Here is a 26625-nt window from a genome sequence, read left to right as displayed (position 1 = left end):
CTACCACTTAAATTGGAGAATTATTTTAAATAGAGATAAAATTTCCACTGCTATGTTCATTTAATCTATTCTACTTATAGACACATAAAATGATTTTAGACTATACCTATAGAAAAATCTCAATAGTTTCCAAGTAGGTAAGCTTATTTCAGAACTCTGCATCAAATATATCAATCAGTATGGAAGTAATATTAAAGCAGCAGAGTAGCAACTTCAAAGCTCATCAAAAATAAGGAAGAGTTTGTGTGAATTTTCAAAACTGCAGTAAAAAGTGAAGTCTGAATTCCTTGAATATCACAACTATTAAAAAGAAAAATGGAAGACGCGGAGATCACCTTCCTCCCCACGGATACACCAGAAATACAGCTACACGTGGAACAACTCCTACAGAACACCTATTGAACGCTGGCAGAAGACCCCAGACCTCCCAAAAGGCAAGAAACTCCCCACATACCTGGGTAGGGCAAAGCGGAGAGATCCCCACACAGAGGATCGGTGCCTAGCGGCACCCACCAACCCAAGAGGCTTGTCTGCTAGCCCGCCGGGGCGCGCAGCGCTGGAAGCTGAGGCTCGGGCTTTGGTCAGAGCGCAGGGAGAGGACTGGGGCTGGCGGCGAAAACTCAGCCTGAAGGGGGCTAATGTGCCACAGCTAGCCGGGAGGGAGTCCAGGAAAACTCTGGAGCTGCCGAAGAGGCAAGAGACTTTTTCTTCTCTCTTTGTTTCCTGGTGCGCGAGGAGAGGGGATTAAGAGCGCTGCTTAAGGGGGCTCCACAGACGGGCGCGAGTCGAGGCTGAAAGCGCGGAGCCCAGTGACGGGCGTGGGACGCTGGGGCTGCTGCTGCCGCCGCCAAGAAGCCTGTGTGCGAGCGCAGGTCACTGCCCACACCGCCCTTCCGGGAGCCTGTGCAGCCCGCCACTGCCGGGGTCCCGGGATCCAGGGGCGGCTTCCCTGGGAGAACGCATGGCGCGCCTCGGGCTGGTGCAATGTCACGCCAACCTCTGCCGCTGCAGGCTCGCCCCGCACATCGTGCCCCTCCCTCCCGCCCGGCCTGAGTGAGCCAGAGTCCCCGAAGAGGCTGCTCCTTTAACCCTGTCCTGTCTGAGCGAAGAACAGACGCCCTCCGGTGACCTACACGCAGAGGTGGGGCCAAATCCAAAGCTGAGACACAGGAGCTGTGAGAACAAAGAAGAGAAAGGGAAATCTCTCCCAGCAGCCACAGAATCAGAGGATTAAAGCTCCACAATCAACTTGATGTACCCTGCATCTGTGGAATATGGGAATAGACAACACATCATCCCAAATTGAGGAGCCCGGAGTCAGTGCTGTGCCTCTGAGGTGGGAGAGGCAACTTCAGGACACTGGTCCACAAGAGACCTCCTAGCTCCACATAATATCAAACGGCAAAAATCTTCCAGAGATCTCCATCTCAACACCAGCACCCAGCTTCACTCAACGACAAGCAAGCTACAGTGCTGGACACCCTAAGCCAAACAACTAGCAAGACAGGAACACAACGCCACCCATTAGCAGAGAGGTGGCCTAAAATCATAAAAAGTCCGCAGACACCCCAAAACACACCACCAGACGTGGACCTGCCCACCAGAAAGACAAGATCCAGCCTCATCCACCAGAACACAGGCACTAGTCCCCTCCACCAGGAAGCCTACCCAACCCACTAAACCAACCTTAGCCACTGGGGACAGACACCAAAAACAACGGGAACTACGAACCTGCAGCCTGCAAAAAGGAGACCCCAAACACAGTAACATAAGCAAAATGAGAAGACAGAAAAACACACAGCAGGAGAAGGAGCAAGATAAAAACCCACCAGACCTAACAAATGAAGAGGTAATAGGCAGTCTACCTGAAAAAGAATTCAGAATAATGATGGTAAAGACGATCCAAGATTCTATTTCCCAGATCCAAAATCTTGGAAATAGAATAGACAAAATGCAAGAAACAGTTAACAAGGACCTAGAAGAACTAAAGATGAATCAAGCATCGATTAAAAACACAATAAATGAAATAAAAAATACTCTAGATGGGATCAATAGCAGAATAACTGAGGCAGAAGAACGGATAAGTGAGGTGGAACATAAAATAGTGGAAATAACTGCTGCAGAGCAAAATAAAGAAAAAAGAATGAAAAGAACACAGGACAGGGCTTCCCTGGTGGCGCAGTGGTTGAGAGTCCGCCTGCCGATGCAGGGGACGCGGGTTCGTGCCCCGATCCCGGAGGATCCCGCATGCCGCGGAGCGGCTGGGCCCGCGAGCCGTGGCCGCGGAGCCTGTGTGTCCGGAGCCTGTGCTCCGCGACGGGAGAGGCCACAGCAGTGAGAGGCCCGCGTACAGCAAAAAAAAAAAAACAGAGGACAGTCTCAGAGACCTCTGGGACAACATTAAATGCACCAACATTCGAATTATAGGGGTTCCAGAAGAAGAAGAGAAAAAGAAAGGGACTGAGAAAATATTTGAAGAGATTATAGTTGAAAACTTCCCTAATATGGGAAAGGAAATATTTAATCAAGTCCAGGAGGCACAGAGAGTCCCATACAGAATAAATCCAAGGAGAAATACGCCAAGACACATATTAATCAAACTGTCAAAAATTAAACACAAAGAAAACATATTAAAAACAGCAAGGCAAAAACAACAAATAGTGCGCCATGGCCGCTGATCCTGCGCATCCGGAGCCTGTGCTCCGCAACGGGAGAGGCCACAGCAGTGAGAAGCCCGCGTACCACAAAAAAAAAAAAAAAAAACAAATAACACACAAGGGAATCCCCATCAGGATAACAGCTGATCTCTCAGCAGAAACTCTACAAGCCACAAGGGAGTGGCAGGACATAATTAAAGTGATGAAGGAGAAAAACCGGCAACCAAGATTACTCTACCCAGCAAGGATCTCATTCAGATTTGATGGAGAAATTAAAACGTTTACAGACAAGCAAAAGCTGAGAGAGTTCAGCACCACCAAACCAGCTTTACAACAAATGCTAAAGGAACTTCTGTAGGCAAGAAACACAACAGAAGTAAAAGACCTACAATAACGAACCCACAACAATTAAGAAAATGGAAATAGGAACATACATATCGATAATTACCTTAAATGTAAATGGACTAAATGCTCCCACCAAAAGATACAGATTGGCTGAATGGATACAAAAACAAGACCCATATATATGCTGTCTACAAGAGACCCACTTCAGACCTAGAGACACATACAGACTGAGAGTAAGGGGATGGAAAAAGATATTCCATGCAAATGGGAATCAAAAGAAAGCGGGAGTAGCAATTCTCATATCAGACAAAATAGACTTTAAAATAAAGACTACTAGAAGAGACAAAGAAGGACACTACATATTGATCAAGGGATCGATCCAAGACGAAGATATAACAATTGTAAATATTTATGCACCAAACATAGGAGCACCTCAATACATAAGGCAAATACTAACAGCCATAAAAGGAGAAATCGACAGTAACACACTCATAGTAGGGGACTTTAACACCCCACTTTCACCAATGGACAGATCATCCAAAATGAAAATAAATAAGGAAACACAAGCTTTAAATGATACATTAAACAAGATGGACTTAATTGATATTTATAGGACATTCCATCCAAAAACAACAGAATACACATTTTTCTCAAGTGCTCATGGAACATTCTCCAGGATAGATCATATCTTGGGTCACAAATCAAGCCTTGGTAAATTTAAGAACATTGAAATTGTATCAAGTATCTTTTCCGACCACAATACTATGAGACTAGGTATCAATTACAGGAAAAGAGCTGTAAAAAATACAAACACATGGAGGCTAAACAATACACTACTTAATAACGAAGTGATCACTGAAGAAATCAAAGAGGAAATTAAAAAATACCTAGAAACAAATGACAATGGAGACACGACGACCCAAAACCTATGGGATGCAGCAAAAGCAGTTCTAAGAGGGAAGTTTATAGGAATACAATCCCACCTTAAGAAACAGGAAACATCTCGAATAAACAACCTAACCTTGCACCTAAAGCAATTAGAGAAAGAAGAAAAAAAATCCCAAAGTTAGCAGAAGGAAAGAAATCATAAAAATCAGATCAGAAATAAATGAAAAAGAAATGAAGGAAACGATAGCAAAGATCAATAAAACTAAAGGCTGGTTCTTTGAGAAGATAAACAAAATTGATAAACCATTAGCCAGACTCATCAAGAAAAAAAGGGAGAAGACTCAAATCAATAGAATTAGAAATGAAAAAGGAGAAGTAACAACTGACACTGCAGAAATACAAAAGATCATGAGAGATTACTATAAGCAACTCTATGCCAATAAAGTGGACAACCTGGAAGAAATGGACAAATTCTTAGAAATGCACAACCTGCCAAGACTGAATCAGGAAGAAATAGAAAATATGAACAGACCAATCACAAGCACTGAAATTGAAACTGTGATAAAAAATCTTCCAACAAACAAAAGCCCAGGACCAGATGGCTTCACAGGTGAATTCTATCAAGCATTTAGAGAAGAGCTAACACCTATCCTTCTGAAACTCTTCCAAAATATAGCAGAGTGAGGAACACTCCCAAACTCATTCTACAAGGCCACCATCACCTTGATACCAAAACCAGACAAGGATGTCACAAAGAAAGAAAACTACAGGCCAATATCACTGATGAACATAGATGCAAAAATCCTCAACAAAATACTAGCAAGCAGAATCCAACAGCACATTAAAAGGATCATACACCATGATCAAGTGGGGTTTATTCCAGGAATGCAAGGATTCTTCAATATATGCAAATCAATCAATGTGATACACCATATTAACAAATTGAAGGAGAAAAACCATATGATCATCTCAATAGATGCAGAGAAAGCTTACGACAAAATTCAACACCCATTTATGATAAAAACCCTGCAGAAAGTAGGCATAGAGGGAACTTTCTTCAACATAATAAAGGCCATATATGGCAAACCCACAGCCAGCATCGTCCTCAATGGTGAAAAACTGAAACCATTTCCACTAAGATCAGGAACAAGACAAGGTTGCCCACTATCACCACTCTTATTCAACATAGTTTTGGCAGTTTTAGCCACAGCAATCAGAGAAGAAAAGGAAATAAAAGGAATCCAAATTGGAAAAGAAGAAGTAAAGCTGTCACTGTTTGCAGATGACATGATACTATACATAGAGAATCCTAAAGATGCTACCAGAAAACTACTAGAGTTAATCAATGAATTTGGTAAAGTTGCAGGATACAAAATTAATGCACAGAAATCTCTGGCATTCCTATATACTAATGATGAAAAATCTGAAAGGGAAATCAAGGAAACACTCCCATTTACCATTGCAACAAAAAGAATAAAATATCTAGGAATAAACCTACCTAAGGAGACAAAAGACCTGTATGCAGAAAATAATAAGACACTGATGAAAGAAATTAAAGTTGATACAAATAGATGGAGAGATGTACCATGTTCTTGGATTGGAAGAATCAACATTGTGAAAATGACTCTACTACCCAAAGCAATCTACAGATTCAATGCAATCCCTATCAAACTACCACTGGCATTTTTCACAGAACTAGAACAAAAAATTTCAAAATTTGTATGGAAACACAAAAGACCCCGAATAGCCAAACCAATCCTGAGAACGAAAAATAGAGCTGAAGGAATCAGGCTCCCTGACTTCAGACTATACTACAAAGCTACAGTAATCAAGACAGTATGGTACTGGCACAAAAACAGAAAGATAGATCAATGGAACAGGATAGAAAGCCCAGAGTTAAACCCACGGACATATGGTCACCTTATCTTTGATAAAGGAGGCAGGAATGTACAGTGGAGAAAGGACAGTCTCTTCAATAAGTGGTGCTGGGAAAACTGGATAGGGACATGTAAAAGTATGAGATTAGATCACTCCCTAACACCATACACAAAAATAAGCTCAAAATGGATTAAAGACCTAAATGTAAGGCCAGACACTATCAAACTCTTAGAGGAAAACATAGACAGAACACTCTGTGACATAAATCACAGCAAGATCCTTTTTGACCCACCTCCTAGAGAAATGGAAGTAAAGACAAAAATAAACACATGGGACCTAATGAAACTTAAAAGCTTTTGCACAGCAAAGGAAACCAGAAACCAGACCAAAAGACAACCCTCAGAATGGGAGAAAATATTTGCAAATGAAGCAACTGACAAAGGATTAATCTCCAAAATTCATAAGCAGCTCATGTAGCTCAATAACAAAAAAACAAACAACCCAATCCAAAAATGGGCAGAAGACCTAAATAGACATTTCTCCACAGAAGATATATAGACTGCCAACAAACACATGAAAGGATGCTCAACATCTTTACTCATTAGAGAAATGCAAATCAAAACTACAATGAGATATCATCTCACACCAGTCAGAATGGCCATCATCAAAAAATCTAGAAACAATAAATGCTGGAGAGGGTGTGGAAAAAAGGGAACACTCTTGCACTGCTGGTGGGAATGTGAATTGGTACAGCCGCTATGGAGAACAGTATGGAGGTTCCTTAAAAAACTACAAATAGAACTACCATATGACCCAGCAATCCCACTACTGGGCATATACCCTGAGAAAACCATAATTCAAAAAGAGACATGTACCAAAATGTTCATAACAGCCCTATTTACAATAGCCCGGAGATGGAAACAACCTAAGTGTCCATCATCGGATGAATGGATAAAGAAGATGTGGCACATATATACAATGGAATATTACTCAGCCATAAAAAGAAATGAAATTGAGCTATTTGTAATGAGGTGGATGGACCTAGAGTCTGTCATACAGAGTGAAGTAAGTCAGAAAGAGAAAGACAAATACTGTATGCTGACACATATATATGGAATTTAAGAAAAAAAAATGTGAAGAACATAGGGGCAAGACAGGAATAAAGACACAGACCTACTAGAGAATGGACTTGAGGATATGGGGAGGGGGAAGGGTAAGCTGTGACAAAGTGAAAGAGCGGCATGGACATATATACACTACCAAACGTAAGGTAGATAGCTAGTGGGAAGCAGCCGCATAGCACAGGGAGATCAGCTCGGTGCTTTGTGACCGCCTGGAGGGGTAGGATAGGGAGGGTGGGAGGGAGACGCAAAAGGGAGGGGATATGGAAACATATGTATATGTATAACTGATTAAATTTGTTATTAAGCAAAAAAAAAAAGAAAAAGAAATAAAAATAAAAAAAGAAAAGAAAAATGGATAGATTAGGGGAAAAAACTAAAAGCACACTTATTTGTTTCCATCTTTTCCAGTTATGTTTCTGTATCCTCCTCTAACAACTATGAGAGAATGTAAACATGCTGCTGGTCATAGACGACAACTAAAAAATATCAATGACATTCTGAACATCTAATATATATTGTGTGGGACTTCCCTAACCAGTGGATCAGTGGTTAAGAATCTGCCTGTCAATGCAGGGGACACAGGTTTGAACCCTGGTCTGGGAAGATCCCCCATGCTGCGCAGCAACTAAGACCATGTGCCACAACTACTGAGCCTGCTCTCCAGAGCCCATGAGCCACAACTACTGAGCCCACATGTCACAATTACTGAAGCCCACGTGCCTAGAGCCATGCTCCGCAACAAGAGAAGCCACCGCAATGAGAAGCCTACACACCACAACGAAGAGTAGCCCCCGCTCACCGCAACTAGAGAAAGCCCACGCAGCAACAAAAACCCAACACAGGCAAAAAATAAATAAATAAATTTATAATATATATTGTGTCTGTTACCGTGTACTAAGATACAAAAATAAACAAAACCCACCCTCCATAAACAGAGAACTCATTGCATAGTATCAGCTGCAGTAATTTTGTGAGTAAGGAAGAAAGATGAGAAAGTTATTGACTGCACTTCTCAGGTATTGGCTACGAAGGCACACAAAATTCCTACAGCCTCTGTGATGGACCATAACTAAGTTATGTTCAGAAAAAGACAGGAAATAATGCCTTCTCTCTTCCAGTAGATTTAAACACTTCTGATTTTCATACCCCAAATAGCCATTTCTTTTACATGTTTTGTTAACAATTATAGTTGACCCTTAAACAACACAGGTTTGAACTGTGTGGGTCCACTTAATGTGGATATTTTTCAACAGTAAATACTACAGCACTACATGTTCATGGTTGGTTGAATCCATGGATGCAGAGGAACCTCAGATAAGGAGGGCTGACTATAAGTATATGCAGATTGACCCCCATATTGTTCAAGGGTCAACTGTACTGAGATGTAAGAATTTTAAATATGAAGTTAAACGGTAGAAATTTAAAATCTGATTTACCATAAAGCTATGGAAGATAGTGGCCTAAGATTCATTTAACTTTCATAGTGCTTAAAAGATATTCTTGTGAAACTCCATCATTGGAATTTTCTAGGATTAGATAATCTCTATAGCTGGTTCAGAGCCTTTCCAGTGTATTAATTTTGTAGCCTGCAGCTTTACCAAATTCTTTGATGAGCTCTAGTAGTTTTTTGGTAGTGTCTTTAGGATTTTCTATGGACAGTATCATGCTATCTGTAAACAGTGACAGTTTTAGTTCTTCTCTTCCAATTTGGATTCCTTTCATTTCTTTTTCTTCTCTGGTTGCTGAGGCTAGGAAAATCTCCTTCATATACTGGATTGGCCAAAATGTTCATTTTTCTGTATGTTACAGAAAAACCTGAACAAACATTTTGACCAGCTCAATATATAGGCATGGCTGTTATTCTGGTCTGCTATAGCCCTATTTATATAAGGCTGGGCCTAAAGACGACAGATAAACTTTCAGAGAGTATGATGCTCAGATATGTCACCTGAAACTGTACATCTACTGATAAGGCTCTTTTGAGGAGTCCTGGATGCTTACACCACCATATACAATTAGATAAAATCTCTGCTTTGTATCCTGACTGCACTGACTTCCTTTTCTAACCTTATAAAAGTAAAACTTCTATAAAGTTTTTATGCTTGATTTCCCATTCTAAGATACTGAGTATCTCCAATGTTTGTCAGTCCGGGGCTCCAACTGAGCATATGTTAATTCATATTCACTGATTGATTTGATTCACTAAATCAAATAATTCGGCTGCACAAAAATATTTTACTAAGAACCTGATCATACACATAACAGCTTTGATTTAAAGAATGTTTACAGCATTTATGTAAATATAGAACTACCCATTCTATTTATTTATGTAATCTATAAGTTTTGCTTTACTGAATAGTTTTTTTCCTAAGCTGGTTTAAATAAGCAGGTATATATAACTGGTTGCTTTCAATCACAAACTTAAAACCTGTAGTGATTTTTGCTTACCATTATTTCTTTTCTCTTCTCATTTATTAAACAAATACTTATTGAGTGTCAACTATTTACCAATATTACTTCTGTCTTTGAAGATATAAGATGTATAAAACAGAATTCCAGGAATGCAAGGTTGGTGCAACATATAAAAATCAGAGTAATATACCTTATTAAAAGAATAAAGGACAAAACTAGTTTAATTGATTCTATGATTCCTTATAATATTTAAAAACCTATACTGTTTTCATTTTTCACATGCATTTCTGTTTACTACTTAATACATACCAAAAAGAAGAACCCATTCTCATATTCTTACTCCCCTTTCAGTAGTAAAACTGTACTGAATTGTTAGCACAAACTATATATGTGTGCAAGGCTCATAGGGATAGAGGAAATAGTCAATTAATTTCTTAATAGTCATTTAATAGTCATCCTCTTCATTAAATGTTATTAAGAATTTATATGTGGGACTTCCCCAGTGGCTCAGTGGTTGAGAATCAGCCTGCCAATGCAGGGGACACGGGTTCAAACCCTGGTCCGGAAGATCCCACATGCTGCGGAGCAACTCAGCCCATGCACCACAACTGCTGAGCCTGTGCTCTAGAGCCCGTGAACCACAACTACTGAGCCTGAGTGCCACAACTACTGAAGCCCACGCACCTAGAGCCTGTGCTCTGCAACAAGAGAATCCACTGCAATGAGAAGCCCGTGCAATGCAACTAAGAGTAGCCCCCACTCACCACAACTACAGAAGGTCCGCATACAGCAACAAAGACCCAACACAGCCAAAAATAAATAAAAGAATTTATATGTGTATACTGTTTTAGACAAATTAAATAGACCATATCTTTTTTTTTTTTTTTTTTTTTTTTTTTTTTTTTTTGCGGTATGTGGGCCTCTCACTGTTGTGGCCTCTCCCATTGTGGAGCACAGGCTCCGGACGCGCAGGCTCAGCGGCCATGGCTCACGGGCCCAGCCACTCCACGGCATGTGGGATCTTCCCAGACCGGGGCACGAACCTGTGTCCCCTGCATCAGCAGGCGGACTCTCAACCACTGTGCCACCAGGGAAGCCCAGACCATATCTTTTGAGTTCCAAACTTATGCCACTTAAAATTAGTAGAACATTAATCTAGATTAATAGTAAAGTAATGATTAACATAATACTATATAAGCCACAAATATACAGTAAGAAATTAGGAATCTGGACAGTGAAATAGAGACATTAAAATGGGTAAAAAAGAAATAATGAGACAAACTCTTTTTCATCCTGACAAGAGAAAAAAGGAAGTTATTTTCTTTTTTTATACAAATGCATGAATAAATGGAAAGATCTGGGTAAGATACCTCATATCCATGGCTCAAACCTTTTACTAAGGGAAATTAAAAATTTTGAAAGATGACTAAAAATGGATTTTTTTAAGAAGTGAAAGCAACATAAAAATGGCAGCAATCTCGGTAGCAGAAATAATCCGAGAAATGAAAAATGAGTCAATATGGTTTAAGGTAGAAGAGTTGGGGTGATATAGGGTTAATGAAATGAAAAAAAGGATGTTGTGGGTGTATTCACTAAGCTTCCTCCTCTGTTTAAGTGGCATGTCTATCTGAGGGAACAGAACTGTTGTCAGCTTTACTCAAATGAAGCAATACAGAGGAAAAGACTTGGAAAAGTAAAAGCTCAATAAAATACAAATATTTAGAGGCACTCAATGGTTTCATAAGATGGTCTCACGTGACTGAGGGTCTAACATTAAAAGCTAACTGAATATAAGCTCACCAGTTCTAACAAACATACCACTCTGGTGGGGGACGCTGACAACGGGTATAGGGATAGCATGTGGGAAATCTCTGTCCCGTCTCCCTCAGTTTTGTGGTGAAGCTAAACTGCTGTAAAAAGTTAAAGTCTTAAAAAAAAAAAAAGCTAATTGAGGTGTGTTATCAAGACATGGATATAAAAAGCAAAGTCGGACTAGCCAGAGTTACTGATAAAAAGGGAAGAAGAAAAATAATTAACACCATGAAAAAGTAAGAAGCAAATATGGGCTATCTACAATATGAGGGAAAGATCATCTGAAGGAATCTTAGATGACTACAGATTTCAGTTTGCTGATTCAGTTTGAATCAGGGAAAGGAACTGACTACGTATGACAATAACAAACAAATGATAAAAACCAGAAGTTATGACAGTGTGGAGAAAATGCTCTATAATGCCAATGGTGCTAAAAAGTTCAACAAAAGAATAGGGAAGCAGCTGCATAGCACAGGGAGATCAGCTCAGTGCTTTGTGACCAGCTAGAGGGGTGGGATGGGGAGGGTGGGAGGGAGATACAAGAGGGAGGGGATATGGGGATGTATGTATATGTATAGCTGATTCACTTTGTTATACAGCAGAAACTGACACAACATTGTGAAGCAATTATACTCCAATAAAGATGTTAAAAAATTTTAAAAATCATAATATTCAAATTGGAGGAGACCTTGAGTTATTAACTAATGCAACTTCTTGCTGGATAAAGTATTCTCATATTCCCATCTAAATATTCCTGACATATGGTCATTCAAACCCCTGGTGTAATACTTTCAGTTTGAGAGCACTGATTAAATCCCCCAACAGCCCATCCACTAAACACACCTCATAATGGATGGAAATCTGCTTCTTTACTTCTAATCACAGTACTTCTAAAATGTGGAAATACAAAGAAATCTAATTCCTCTTCTACAAGACAAGCCATCCAATTCTTCTGAACTTGTTCCTTTAAGCATGCTTTCTTTAATGGTAGCAAAATTTTCCCAGCTTCTCTAATTTTCCTCATAAAATGTTTCAAGCCTTAGTAAAGTCAATATGGCACAAAAGTTAAGTGAGTGAACTTTGGCACCAAACCGTCCAACTTCAACTCCCGGTTTTACTAATAAACAGTTATGTGGGCTTCAAGAAATCAGTTATTTATACAGTCATTTATCATATGACTCATCAATTCATTAATCTATAAAACTAGGAATAATAATATGTGCCTCGTAGCACTGGTGATGACTAGATGAGCTAATAATAATCAACTCTCATTATTCCTGGTAGTTACGTTGTATAAAGTCACCATGAATATGAATTAGCGCATACTGAATGATTACCCTGAGAATTACAGGGTTAGGCTCCTGACAGCCTCTTGCTACAAATTCTCGCCAATGGATTAATATACAACTTTGTTTTATGTGTGTTTCTGTTTAAAGGCACCTTATTACACGGTCCATTCCTTAACACTGAACTCTTGGCCAACAACACTGTAATTCACACCTGAATGAAGCTTCTCTGATACAAATATTTCCTCCATTAAGGAACATCACAGCCTTCTTGCACTTACGAACACCAGACAGCACTTCAGCACAAGGCGTGAGGGCCATTTTAAGCAATGAAATCACCAGCAAAATGCCCCAAAATGCAGAAAATGCAGCTGAGCAGACTATGAAAGTACATTTGTTCATGAGCACTGAAACAGGAAAGCAGAGCTGGCCTTGCTCCCGCTCACCTGGGACTTGCGCACTGGGCAACTCAAAGTCCCTGGGGCTCTGCACATGCCCAAGAATGACCGTGAAGGGACTGGGAGTACTGATGTGCGGCTACACATAAATTTTAGCAAGCAGGCAGATCCACAAGCACACAATCCACAGGTAGCGGGGAGTAGAGAGGCATGTAAATCCCTCCGTGGTGGTCTTGGTACAGAGTACACAACCTAGCAGCAGCTCCTATGTTTATGTCACTATCATCATCCTCATCATCACCATCCTCACGGGCACACGCTTTGTCAATATTCTGTTGTGTAACCAGTAATGAATATAGTGAAAACTTCATTTTCTCCATTACTTTAATTTAAAATTTTATATTTTTCAAAAACTTCTTTAGCTCCTAAGAGTAACTGGTACTAGTCAGGGGGCAATAAAATGGGCACAATCATATACTGTTAGACTGAGCATAAATTGGTACAGCTTTTGTAGAAGGAAAATTCGTAATATTTAGTTAATAAATTTATTTAAATAAATTTAATTTCATAAATTCAATAAATTTAGTAATATTTCTTTCTAGAGCCTTCATAAAGAACATAACAGAGCAACTCCTTTAATCCAGGAATTACCCTTGTAAGATTGTATTTTACAGAAATAATGAGAAATAAAAAATATGTTCAAAGCACAAAGTGTTCAAAAAAGTGAAAAATTACAATGTATTATATTAGAGGATTTGCTATATAAACTATAGTTAACAGCACTGGACTCGAATACAGACATCAAAAGTCCCATGAAAATAATTTTTTGCATGGGAAAATTTTTATGGTAAAAATGTTAAATAAAAACAGATACCAGGGCTTCCCTGGTGGCGCAGTGGTTGAGAGTCCGCCTGCCGATGCAGGGGACACGGGTTCATGCCCCGGTCCGTCCGGAAAGATCCCACATGTCGTGAAGCGGCTGGGCCCGTGGCATGGCCGCTGAGCCTGTGCATCCGGAGCCTGTGCTCCACAACGGGAGAGGCCACAACAGTGAGAGGCCCGCGTACCGCAAAAAAAAAAAAAAAAAAAAAAAAGAAACCCCAGCAGATAAAACTTTGTGCATGATTTGATCTCCTCTAACTACAGAAAAAGAAATATGAACAAAAGATGCAAGAAAACAGACCAGTTTTCATAGTGACTGCCTTGCAGGATGAGCAGTGATTTCTTCTCCTGTTTCTAACACCTACTGATACTTTCCAATATTTCTAAAGCTAATCTATATCACCTTGGTAAGCAGAAAAACAAGACAAAAAAGCCACTTGCAACTTTCCTTCAGGTTTTCTTTTTCCTTGAGGAAATGGGAGAGAAAAAAGAGGTCTGAACATTTGGCTGAGAATCCTAAGTGAAAGGGGGACGACAGGATGGTCAGCTACCACTATTTTAAAATCAGGAAATATGTGAGCTTTCTTGACTTCAGCAAAGGAAACAGCATTAAAATGGAAGTTGAGGATTAAAGGCAGAAAAATAAATGAATGTCTTTGAATAAAGCAAAACACTGGCACGCAAAGATGACACTTAATGAACATTGTGGTACATGATTCTTTCTGAATTATGGTTTTCTCAGGGTATATGCCCAGTAGTGGGATTGCTGGGTCATATGGTAGGTCTATTTTTACTTTTTTAAGGAAGCTCCATACTGTTCTCCATAGTGGCTGTATCAATTCACATTCCCACCAACAGTGCAAGAGGGTTCCCTTTTCTCCACACCCTCTCCAGCATTTATTGTTTCTAGATTTTTTGATGATGGCCATTCTGACTGGTGTGAGGCGATACCTCATTGTAGTTTTGATTTGCATTTCTCTAATGATTAGTGATGTTGAGCATCCTGTCATATGTTTGCTGGCAAACTGTATATCTTCTTTGGAGAAGTGTCTATTTAGGACTTCTGCCCATTTTTGGATCGGGTTGTTTTTTTGATATTGAGCGGTATGAGCTGCTTGTATATTTTGGAGATTAATCCTTTGTCAGTTGCTTCGTTTGCAAATATTTTCTTCCATTCTGAGGGTTGTCTTTTCATCTTGTTTACGGTTTCCTTTGCTGTGCAAAAGGTTTTAAGTTTCATTAGGTCCCATTTATTTATTTTTGTCTTTATTTCCATTTCTCTAGATGGGTCAGAAAGAGAAAAACAAATACCATATGCTAACACATATACATGGAATCTTTTTTTTTTTTTTTTTTTTTTTGCGGTATGCGGGCCTCTCACTGTTGTGGCCTCCCCCGTCGCGGAGCACAGGCTCCGGACGCGCAGGCTCCGGACGCGCAGGCTCAGCGGCCATGGCTCACGGGCCCAGCCGCTCCGCGGCATATGGGATCCTCCCAGACCGGGGCACGAACCCGTATCCCCTGCATCGGCAGGCGGACTCTCAACCACTTGCGCCACCAGGGAGGCCCTACATGGAATCTTTAAAAGAAAATGGTTCTGAAGAACTTACAGGCAGGACGGGAATAAAGATGCAGACGTAGAGAATGGACTTGAGGATACGGGGAGGGGGAAGGGTAAGCTGGGATGAAGTGAGAGTGGCATGGGCATATACACACTACCAAATGTAAAATAGACAGCTAGTGGGAAGCAGCCACATAGCACATCAGCTCGGTGCTTTGTGACCACCTAGAGGGGTGGGATAAGGAGGGTGGGAGGGAGACGCAAGAGGGATGGGATATGGGGATATATGTATACGTATAGCTGACTCACTTTGTTATACAGTAGCAACTAACATAACAATGTAAAGCAACTATACTCCAATAAAGATGTTAAAATAAATAAATAAAAATTTAAAAAAATGTGTACCAAATATTAAAAGATAGGCTGTCTTAGAATAATTTCATATCACACCATATTGCAAACAAATGAGTCCTTGTACCAAGGTGCATTGGTAATTCCTGGATATGAATGACATTAAAATGAAAGTACTGATGGAGAAGGCAGACCCATTGAATTCTCCAGGCTGGATATACAGCTTGCTTCATTGTTAATGGCACTTGTGTGTTCACACGGTTGGAGAAACAGATTTCTGTTCATTTGTTGCTTTCAGTATGGAATACTTTATACCAATAAATTTTAAAATGTTAAAAAAACCCAACACTTTAAGTGTGACGGAGTAGGAAAAGTTATTGATCTACAACAGTGGAAAAGGATTACAATACATACGTAAATATGAGACAGTGGGTATTAGTAAGTATGAAGTTAGGAGCGTATCACACACACAGTCGTTGAATTCTCTTATCAATGATTACTAGCTATAAAAGGACATTTTTATTCTTATAGCAATATATAATTATACTAGTTTGAAAGCTTTTTATTATTTTTCTTTTTCATTCACAAGGAATTTGCAGGAGAAGCAAATCCTACAAATGTGTTTAAACTGGCTGATTTATCAACGCGTTTAAACTTGCTTCTTTCCCTAATTTAACCTACTGGAGTATATACCTTAGCAGGATCTGAAAATAAAATAAATAAATTTGACTTCTTAATATTAAACTGTAAAACGAACACACTGAAAGAAGAAAGAGCTGTAAAGCTCCCCTCATGAGACAGAATGGCTTGCTGACCAAGGCAGAGTTGTGTGAAACTTGGTTATACTAACATTACACATAAAAGTCCTAAGATGAGAACAGTGGTAGAGGCACAGTGGTGGTGATGGTGACAGTGATGGGGGGTGCCCGAGAAGCTCCCTGAGGAGCCATCCGAGCAGCAACCGAGGGGGCTGTCTGGCTCGCAGCCCAAGCCTCGCGCTGAGGCCCACGGCGGGATGTGAGAGGAGCCCAGACCACAGCTAGCTGAGGCTCGCAAGAGCATGGTGATCAGCCTGGGTACGTCCCCTAACCGGGGGTCACTCATCACTAAGTTTTCAACAGTTGTCAACAACATAAAGAAACGACTAATAAAATTTTCACAAATCCAAATTTATTTAATCCCAAAGGATAATTTGTATTCTAAGATTGTGTCACCCTACTTTTTTCACATTAAAATGTTCATTCTTTTACCAAAGGATGGAATTAGGGCTGAAAAACTTTTTTTTTAAATGAGCTTACTTGGCAAATTAAAAGTTGGAAGTCCTCAATAAGGTCTCCAATTTTATTTTATTTTTCATTTTATAGACCTAGTAAGTACCTGTTAACCTAAACCAAGGCCAGAATAGTAAGTAGGAATTAACCAGGCAAAAATTTGGGCAGAGGGAGCAGCAGGTACACAGGAACAAAGATGAGGAAAAACATGTCTTTTAAGTCTGCACTCCCAGAACTCTGGAAAGAAAGAGCAGAAGATAAGGCAATGGAAGTACACAGGCCTCCAAGAGACCCTGCAGGCCATTTAGGGGCTGCAATTTGATCCAAGAGGCAATGAAAGGTCATTAGTTCAACTTTTTAGTGTATGCTATTTACAAAACTTTTCCAAGGGTATATTTATTTGCTCAGATAATTTTTCAGACTCAAAACCACATCAAATTCCCATTAAGTTTTCTCTAAATCAAATTAGTTGTAGCTATGGTCTACTGAGATTATTTTGTTTCCTGGTCAATCATACAACATATCTACTATTTCTTTCCACTTTATGTCTTCTGGAAATAGGACTATCTCCTTTGAATGTTTTTTCTATGTCCTCTTTAAAAATGGAGATTAGTTACAGGAGGACAAACTTCTAAAACTTTTTTAATTTGGACATCAAAATATTAACCAGCATCCTCTGAATCTAATTCTTTAACCAATGACTAATCCACCTAACAATTTTTATTTATATTTCTTCACCATGTCTACACTGAGACACCCTGGCAACAGTATCTTGCTGAAATTTATTTACCCTACTAGATACCTAAGTAATTTTTTCACAATGCCTCTAAGGCCAAAAGAAATACCTAGCAGTCCCATTCATTAAATAGTTAGGTCAAAACTGCTTAACAGTATGGTCTACACTTTGTCCAACAGATGCAGTTATGTTTCCCTCATCACTAAAATATCCAAGGCTCTGTGAGGCTCCAACTCGCCTCAGCACACAGTTTGAGAACCACAGCTCTAGCCTACAACCCTAAAAAGAAATACAGGCTGTATCTGACAAAACCCATTCTCTGTGAATTTATGCTGCATTGCAGTGATGACTGCTTCCTTTTAAGATGTTTGCAGGCTCTACTTTTAATCTTGCCTGGGATGAACATGAAAAAAAACTAGTCTAGTTTATAGAATCTGCCTTTTGAAAATTATATGATACTTGATGATCTCCAGTTTGCTACCAATTCTTCCATTTTCTACATCCTCAGATAAAACCAAAATAAATTCAATGAATATATATGAAAGTTCATTCAGTATTTGGTATCATGTTTAATCTTTAAAGTACCCAATATTTTAAAATTTTATAACCAACTAAACCAATAACTGTTTTGCCTGTTCACTAGTAGTATCTCAAGAAGCTGAGAAGTCCTTAAAACGGTGCTCAAGGAGCTGAACTCTACACTCAGACGGACTTAGTTTAAATCCTACCTCCGCCGCTTACTAGCGGCCTGACCATACACAGGTTTTAAATCTCTGCAGGTCCTAATGTCTTCATCTTATTAAAAGAGTGATATCTAATTCAAAGGGATGCTGTGATAAGTAAATAAAACTTGGTATATAATGAGTATGCAATAAATAATATCTATCAATAATAACAAGTTCAAAGCAACATAAGAGAAGGTATACTATATGTTTGAGTATTGCTGAGCCCCCCAAAGTTAGCAGAAAGGAAATGATAAATGATCTCACAATCACAAATGGTTTAAAAGCTGAAAATTAAAATACTGAAACTATATCTGATGCTCAAACAAAGACTGAATGGAAGCTGTGTTCTAGTGGAAGAAGTAACTGAGATACACAGTCATTGAAGACAATATGAAACAAGTGTAAATGTATGTGAATACTTCAAGGTTATATGGGAGCCTGATGCAAATGGACCAAACTAGTCCATTACTCGTCACTCCAACTGTGAAGAACCAAGAAAACTTATGGAAGATGAACAGTGTGAAGAAGCATAACATTTTTCTTTATACTATACACATTTACTTTAAGAGATCTGATTAAAATTAAACAAAAAAAGGGGCTTCCCTGGTGGTGCAGTGGTTGAGAGTCCACCTGCCAATGCAGGAGAAACGGGTCCGTGCCCCGGTCTGGGAAGATCCCATATGCCACAGAGCAGCTGGGCCCGTGAGCCATGGCCGCTGGGCCTGCGCTTCCGGAGTCTGTGCTCCGCAATGGGAGAGACCACAACGGTGAGAGGCCCGCGTACCACACACACACACACACACACACACACACAATCCATACAAATTATATAGTAGAAAGGTCAATAATACCAGAGGATAAAACCCCACACAAAAATCTTCTTTACCATTTCATAAAAAACGTGCATATGTGGAAGTCTGTAGCCCTCTTTTCTCAAAAATGGGAAGTATTTACAATCAGCTTAACACTTCAGGCTACTGTACATAATTCATAATGTTAATTTGTATTCACCTCAATTATTTACCTCTGCTCAGCTACCTTTTAATAACCTTTTATAATTGGGAGAGCCATAAAGAGTTTTATCACATTCAAAGTATTCTCTGTAAAATGACAAATTAAATTTTCACAAAATGATATCTGCTCTTCCTTAACTGGAACGTTTTTATGGAAGAAATGGAAGATCTAAAAAAAACACATATGCATACTTTAAAAAAAGGAAGTATGCAAATTAAAACTATTGACTGCAACCATATTAAATTAATTAATGGAAGAAAAGAAAAAAACCCAATGAACAGGATCATAGTGAGCCATCAATCAGAGACGGACATGCAGAGAAAAACAAGGAGAGAAGGGGGGCTCTAAGTAATGAGGAAAAGGAAGACCCAAAGGCATGTCTCGGAGTTCTGCATAGAATGTAATTCCATTTTAAATATATTCTGATTTATTTAAAGCAAGTGAATAAAGTTATTACAACCATATGTTGGTTCAAAGTTATCACATGTTCCTTTAAATAGTATGTTCAGCCTATAACATATAAGCTAAAAAATTAGGCTGAAGAGCTACATGTTTTCCACATGTAATCAAGAGCCAAATTTGCACATAAGGAAATGACTGCATCCAGAAGGCAAAAAATATTCTATGTATAATGGAGAAAACACCCAGGAGGTGTCGGTATTAGGTTGTACATGGCATAAGACAAATTTACAAGCAAGGGTGAATTTATGGATCATCCCAATCCAACCTGTTTATATTGGCTTATTTAGACACGGCCTTCAGTCTTTTCCAAGTTTTTCTAAGAGCATCGGCATCAGAGGAATGGTGATGACCTGCAGCCCCCTTGGGAAATCCTGGATGTACTCCAGGTGGGATTCCTCTGCCAATAAATATGCATGATGACTTCCATTACTTTCTCTAAAGCAAAGCACAAGCAACTTCTGCAGAACATGCCGTACCTTTCTGGAAGCCTTCGGCCATGTATTTCTCCTTTCCATTTAGCTTCATTATCTTCTGCTCTTTGTTGCTGCATTTTATCAAAAGTGGCATGGTAATGTTCATACTGTCCTCGAGAAGAAAAAGATGATGGAGCCACAGCCCCATCACTGCCAAAAAGGGGAGCCTAGGAATCAAAGAGCTCTCACATGCTTGTCTCACAAGACCTAAAAGGTATGTACTACCCTCAAAAGAAAACAGTAAATTTCAACACTTGACTCTTAAAAAGCAATTACCTAATTTAACATGTTTTCCTACTATATTATAACCATTAACAATAAAAAACTAGTATACTTTGTTACTAACAATAAAGCTTAATTCAATGTAACTGAAATATAAACTATCACTAAATTTATATAACTATGAAAAAACCTGGTCTTAATTAACAAGTTTTGAAACAAGTTTCTAGTATACATTTTATGTGATCCCATCCTATTAAGTTTAAATATGTATAGCTTATAAATAAAACAGAGCCTGCTTCTGTAACACTCAAAATTATATCTAACGAAAACATACGGCATTTAACATACCCAAAATCCAATTCAACAAGCAATGAGGATATAAACACCACTGAAACATACTCTAGGTGTAAATAAAAGAAACAAAACAACATATCAATCCTTAAGCAGTTGACAAACAAACTGGGAAACAAAGTATAAAGCTTCTTAGAAGGTTGGTGGGACTTCCCTGGTGGTGCAGTGGTTAAAAATCCACCTGCCAATGCAGGGGACAAGGGTTCGAGCCCTGGTCCAGGAAGATCCCATGTGCCACGGAGCAACTAGGCCTGTGCACCACAACTACTGAGCCTGCGCTCTAGAGCCCGTGAGCCACAACTACTGAGCCCGCGTGCCACAACTACTGAAGCCTGTGTGCCTAGAGCCCATGCTCTGCAACAAGAGAAGCCACCGCAATGAGAAGCTCATGCACCGCAACAAAGAGTAGCCCCCGCTCGCCACAACTAGAGAAAGCCGGTGTGCAGCAACAAAGACCCAACGCAGCCAAAAATAAACAAACAAATAAAGTTTAAAAAAAAGGTCAGTAAGTCAAATTACACATGATAAGCAAGAATAAGAGAGAGAACAAAGTAGAGGAACTAATTAGAAGGCTTGCTGCACTGACACCAAGCCAAGAAGCCTGTGAGCAAAGAAAGACAATCAGAGAAGTGAAGGGTGAAGGGAGCTGTGGGTTTTCTGCGGAAATAACAAAGGATGAAGGCTAAGGCATAGGACGCAGCCTCAGAACACATGCACCCAAGCGCATGGAAAACTCACAGAAAACAGAGATGTCAGGATGAGAGTTGAGTAAGTGTAGAATGTTACAGAGGTCAGGCGGCAAGAACTACGCTGCAAAGAGGAAATAGGAACCTCAAAGGCAGAGGCCAGCAGCACCAAAGGAAGACAAAGTGACATGACTCAAGTGGAGGGGCAGCACCCATACACGGATGATGGCAGAAGCCAGAACACTGCCAGCAAAGGGGGAAGAGCTTCCAGGTGACGACATCCTGAGGAAGAAGTCTGGCTGAGGAAAACACGAGAACCAAATAAAAGGCATTTCAGTGTACCCAATGAGGTAAAACTTGTTTTAATATCTTGACGCAAGAATTGTGTACAGTATTATAAGCAAGCCTGATTTTTAAAAAAATCAGCTCAAGATAAAAATAGGAAACTGATTCAAGATGCTTGAATAGCAAGAAATGAAAGTTGCTAGAATTAGGGAAGATACCTCATTAGACGGGAAACTCCATCAAGGTGATTTTCATATACATTTTCAAAATGTGCATCTCAGGGCAAGATTATTGGAATCACAATTCTGGTAAAAGGTGGTCATACCTCCTACGAGACTGGTTCCTCGAGTTTAGTCTGGCGCTAATATCATCTTAAGGTTGAGTGTTCTAAGGTTTCTCTCTAGCAAAATCAAATGTATGTACATATCTCTGAAGATACCTATACTCAAAATAATGCTGAAAACACTGTACTAGAATACTGAAGCAACAGGATCTTTTAAAGATGACTTTATTCACCAATTACAAGCGCAGGTTGATGTTCTGACAAATACAGACACTCTTGGAACCACTACCACAATCGAAAGCACATCCATCACCCCAAAAGGTCCCTCATGTTCCTTTGCAGCCAACACCCCCTCCTTCTAGCAAACACTGATCTGCTATGTCACAGAAATTGGATTTGCCTTTTCTTATCATTTCATATAAATGGATTCATACAATATGTACTCTTGTACACTCAGTATGCTTTTGATTGACCCATGTTGTTGCATGTATTAATAGGCTATTCCTTTTCAATGCTGAGTAGCATTCCAATATATTGTCAAACAACAGATACACTCTTACATATAATGGCTATCTATATAATCAAACTATATATGTGGAACATTTCATAATTTTTCTAAAAACACATTTTCATAAGAGATACATCAAAAGTGGATAAAGCATTGAAAATCAATTACAATTTAAAAAAATACCTATCAGAAGAATCAAAAAAAAAAAAAAGAAAAAATGGATAAAGCAAGAAGTCCCAGATTTTGCAGATACTAAGTAATCAAGGACAGTAGGTTATTTACACTGTGCATGTCTTGGTATTTAGAGGTATATAATAATAGAATATTAACTTTGAAATATTTCCCTTAATGTTTAGTTTTTGGTTTATCTTTATTTTGGGGAATCTCCTTAATTTGATTCACATCTTTACTGAGCTTCTAGGTCCTTATCAACTGTACAGAAATCAAACAACTGAAGAAGTTAAATATTTCAAACCTCATGGGGAACAGAAACTAACATAGACTTTGCTTTACGTCATGGAAAATAAATTGTTTTATTAATCCTCACAGAGAGCTGTATAGAAGTTTATGAAGCGAAGCAGAAACCTATTAAGCACATAGTATCTCACACTATTGAGAAACTATTATCAAACACTGATAAAACTGGACTTTAGGATTAAATATGGCTTTAGACATCATAGGGAAAAAAGGTGCTTTACTGCATAAAGAAGATATACGCAAAGGGAGAAGAAACAATAGTCAAATTCTGAACACTAATCATGGACTGATATAAAATGCTTGACAAGATCTGAGAGCCTGCACTTTGGTTAAGATTTTACTTTCTAATCATATAAGATATGGGGTTAGTTATTTTACAATGGGCCAAATTCTGTCTGAGTCATTCCTTATCACTCAGGAGGTTAAAAGTTCAATTTCATAGTAAGTGAATTTCATAGTACAGTACAAAAATAGTAAAGTACAATTTTAAAGATAAAATTGTATTACTACAAACTGTATAAGTCTATATTAATACAGAATTTGAAAAAGTGACTCCTACTTGGTTATTGATATGTAATATGAAAAATGTGTCATCTCAAGACACTGGAATACAAACCAAGAAAGCCAGGACAGAACATGTATATCTACATAAACAGATAAATTTTTATTCAAATCATATCTTTCGGGGAAAAAGAAGCAAGTAAGAATGGTAATCATTTCAACTTAAATATCTACTGGGCACCTAAATACCAAGTTTATTGAGCACGGTCAGGCGAATTCACAGTTTAAAGACCTTAAGTAACAGTTGATTGGATGATACACATTAAAACTGCTAATATAGAGGAATAACAGTATGTATTAATTTTATATTGCTGTGTCATAAAGTACTACAAACTCAGCAGCTTAAGACAGACCCATTTGTGGTCTCAGGTGTCTGGGAATGGTTCGCAGGGTCCTCTGCTCGGGGTCTCACCAGGCAGAAATCAAGGGGTCAGCCAGGGCTGCCACGCTCATCTGAGGCTTAGGATCCTCTTCCAAGCTCACTGGTTCCTGGCAGAATTCACTCCCTTGTGGCTGTCACGGCTAAGGTCACTACATTCTTGCTAGCTGTTGGTCAGAGACCCCTATCAGCTCCCAGAGGACACCTGTGCTTCCCTGCCACGTGAACATGTGCTTCTTCCCAGGCCAGCAGAAGCTGTTTCTCTGACCTTCTCCCTTCCAGGCTGCTATGAGGGAGGCTTATAAAATAGTGACGTGACCACAGGAGTGGCTACCCCATCAGCAGGGCCACATAACACAGCCTAACCAAGGGGCTGTGACACACCCTCTTCACGGGTTCCCCTATGCTGCAGTGGAGGGATAACATCAGGCCTGGCCCCTGGAGTCAGGAATTTGGGGGCCACCTTAGAATTCGGCAGGTAAAGGATGTTATGAGGGCAAAAGAAGAAACTCAAGATTCAGACAGGCAGAGCAAGGAAAGGAAAAGGAGCTTAACAGGCGAGTTCTTGCAGGCCAAGCTCAGGCACTGCTCTTGAAATTTCTTTCTTTCTTTCTTTCTTTCTTTCTCTCCTTCCTTCCTTCCTTCTTTCCTTCTCTTTCTTTTCTTCCTTTCTTCCTTTCTTTCCTTCTTCTTTTAAATGAAGAAATTAAGGCTCAGAAAAGTTAAGTAACTTGCCCAAGGTTGTACAGTGTGGATCTGCCCAAAGGAAATGCCTGAATTAACCTACCTAGGTAAATGGCTGGTTAGGTCACTGGTTACCTAGGTAAATGGCTGGAGGTAGGAGTGACAGTGAGGAGGGACGGAGGGTGTCTTCATGTAAAGAGAAACACAGGTGTCAGGACATAGCTCCAGAAGGCCACACACAGTGGGGAAACTGCAGTACGGTCCTCAGCTCAGCATGACGAGAGCACACGGCACTGCGTGGTGGGACCGGGATGAGTGTGGAGAGACTGGCAGGGCCCCGCTCAGTACGGGACTTCTGAAAACGGAACCTTCAGGCCTGCATGAAGCTACAGGAGGACTTTGGGCAGAGTGGAGACAAACTGTGTTTGATTTTAAAAAGACGCCTCAGGCAGGAATGGTGTATCACAGCCTTCACAGCAAACTTTTTATGCAATTTTAACAGTGTCCCATATTAGTTATCAGTACAAATTATATACCACATATGTGCAGGGAAACTAAGGAGTCATAATAGACGCTGAAGAACTCTAGTGAAAAGTAAGTGTATCCCCCCACAAAGGCAGCTGTATACCGTTTCAAGAGCAGGAGGAAACTGGAGAAAAAGCAGTAGTGTAAGTGCACTGGCATCAAAGGCCTACCTTCATTTCACCGCTTCCACCAGCACTCAGAAAGTTTCTCCATCCTTGTTCCCTGGCCCTATTTATTTTCTCCAACTTTTGGGGAAAAGAAACAAACAAACAAAACACCATTTCAAATATTTAGTATAACGTACATGAAATACATTTAGAAATAAAATGGAATCAGTGTATCCCTTTAAAAAAAAACAAGGGCGGGGGTACTTCCCTGGTGGCACAGTGTTTGGGAGTCCTCCTGCCGATGCAGGGGACGCGGGTTTGATCCCTGGTCCAGGAGGATCCCGCATGCCGCAGAGCGGCTGAGCCCATGTGCCACAGCTACTGATCCTGTGCTCTGGAGCCCGCGAGCCACAACTACTGAGCCCACAGGCCTAGAGCCCGTGCTCCGCAGCGAGAGAGGCCACCGCGATGGGAAGCAAGTGCACTGCAGCGAGGCATGGCCCCCACTCGCTGCAACTAGAGAGGACCTGCGTGCAGCAACGGGGACCCAACCCAGCCAGAAAAAAAAAAAAAGGCGCATGTGTAGGAGGCAGTACAGGACACTGAGGAATGGACCATCCTCTTACCCTTTCCTTTTCTTGCCTTTTCATCTTTTCAGCCTTCATTAAACTAATCTGTAACGAGTTTTAAAGACAAACTTTTTAGAACTCTTGAAACTATTATGCTCTCCAACTTGGCAGGGGAAAAAAGTAAGAGCGAAATAACTACCTGATCCTTTTGTTTCTTTTCTTTTTCATTCAATTCCAACCTTCTCTTCCTTGCTGGTTCCTTAAATAAAAAAAGAACATTTTTTATCAATAATAAATACTACTTCTTCTAGTTTCATCAGTAAAGCTAGCATACCAATGGTAGATGTATGCCGAGGGAGGTTAAAAAACAGAAATAAGTTAGAGGTATTTGTTTGAAAGAAATAAGGATGAAAGGTTTGGAAGTTTTATAAGATTTGTTTCTTTTTTTAAAATTATTTTTACAAAGCTTTAAAATAAGCAGACAGATGTCTTCATATCTCAAACAGTTTCCTCCTTTCTTCTCCAGGATTCACTTTCTTCACTGGACTTTGATGGGCCTGGACAAAAAGTAAAACTACAAATTAGATAAGGACTTTGAAAAATTCAAATGTATGGAAATTTAAAACAGGAAAAAATGTAAAGCCAATACTGCCATAACTGTCTTTTAAAATATATTATCCCTGGGGCTTCCCTGGTGGTGCAGTGGTTAAGAA

At 39.7% G+C, this 26625-nt stretch overlaps 1 protein-coding gene across 1 annotated transcript in view; it reads right to left on the bottom strand.

Moving 5' to 3' along the window:
• The window catches only part of LOC132482935 (serine/threonine-protein kinase Nek1-like), a 151495-nt gene that overhangs the window by 61118 nt on the left and 63752 nt on the right, over nt 1–26625 (bottom strand). The window contains 5 exon segments of the mRNA XM_060088196.1: nt 20279–20442; nt 25407–25481; nt 25970–26017; nt 26112–26173; nt 26412–26469. Coding sequence (XP_059944179.1) covers nt 20279–20442; nt 25407–25481; nt 25970–26017; nt 26112–26173; nt 26412–26469 — 407 coding nt within the window.

This window comes from Mesoplodon densirostris, assembly GCF_025265405.1.
Source record: "Mesoplodon densirostris isolate mMesDen1 chromosome Y unlocalized genomic scaffold, mMesDen1 primary haplotype SUPER_Y_unloc_1, whole genome shotgun sequence".
NCBI classification, from domain to species: Eukaryota; Metazoa; Chordata; class Mammalia; order Artiodactyla; family Ziphiidae; genus Mesoplodon; species Mesoplodon densirostris.
The sequence above is the reverse complement of the archived record's forward strand: the minus strand, read 5'-3'. Positions and strand labels throughout refer to the sequence as shown.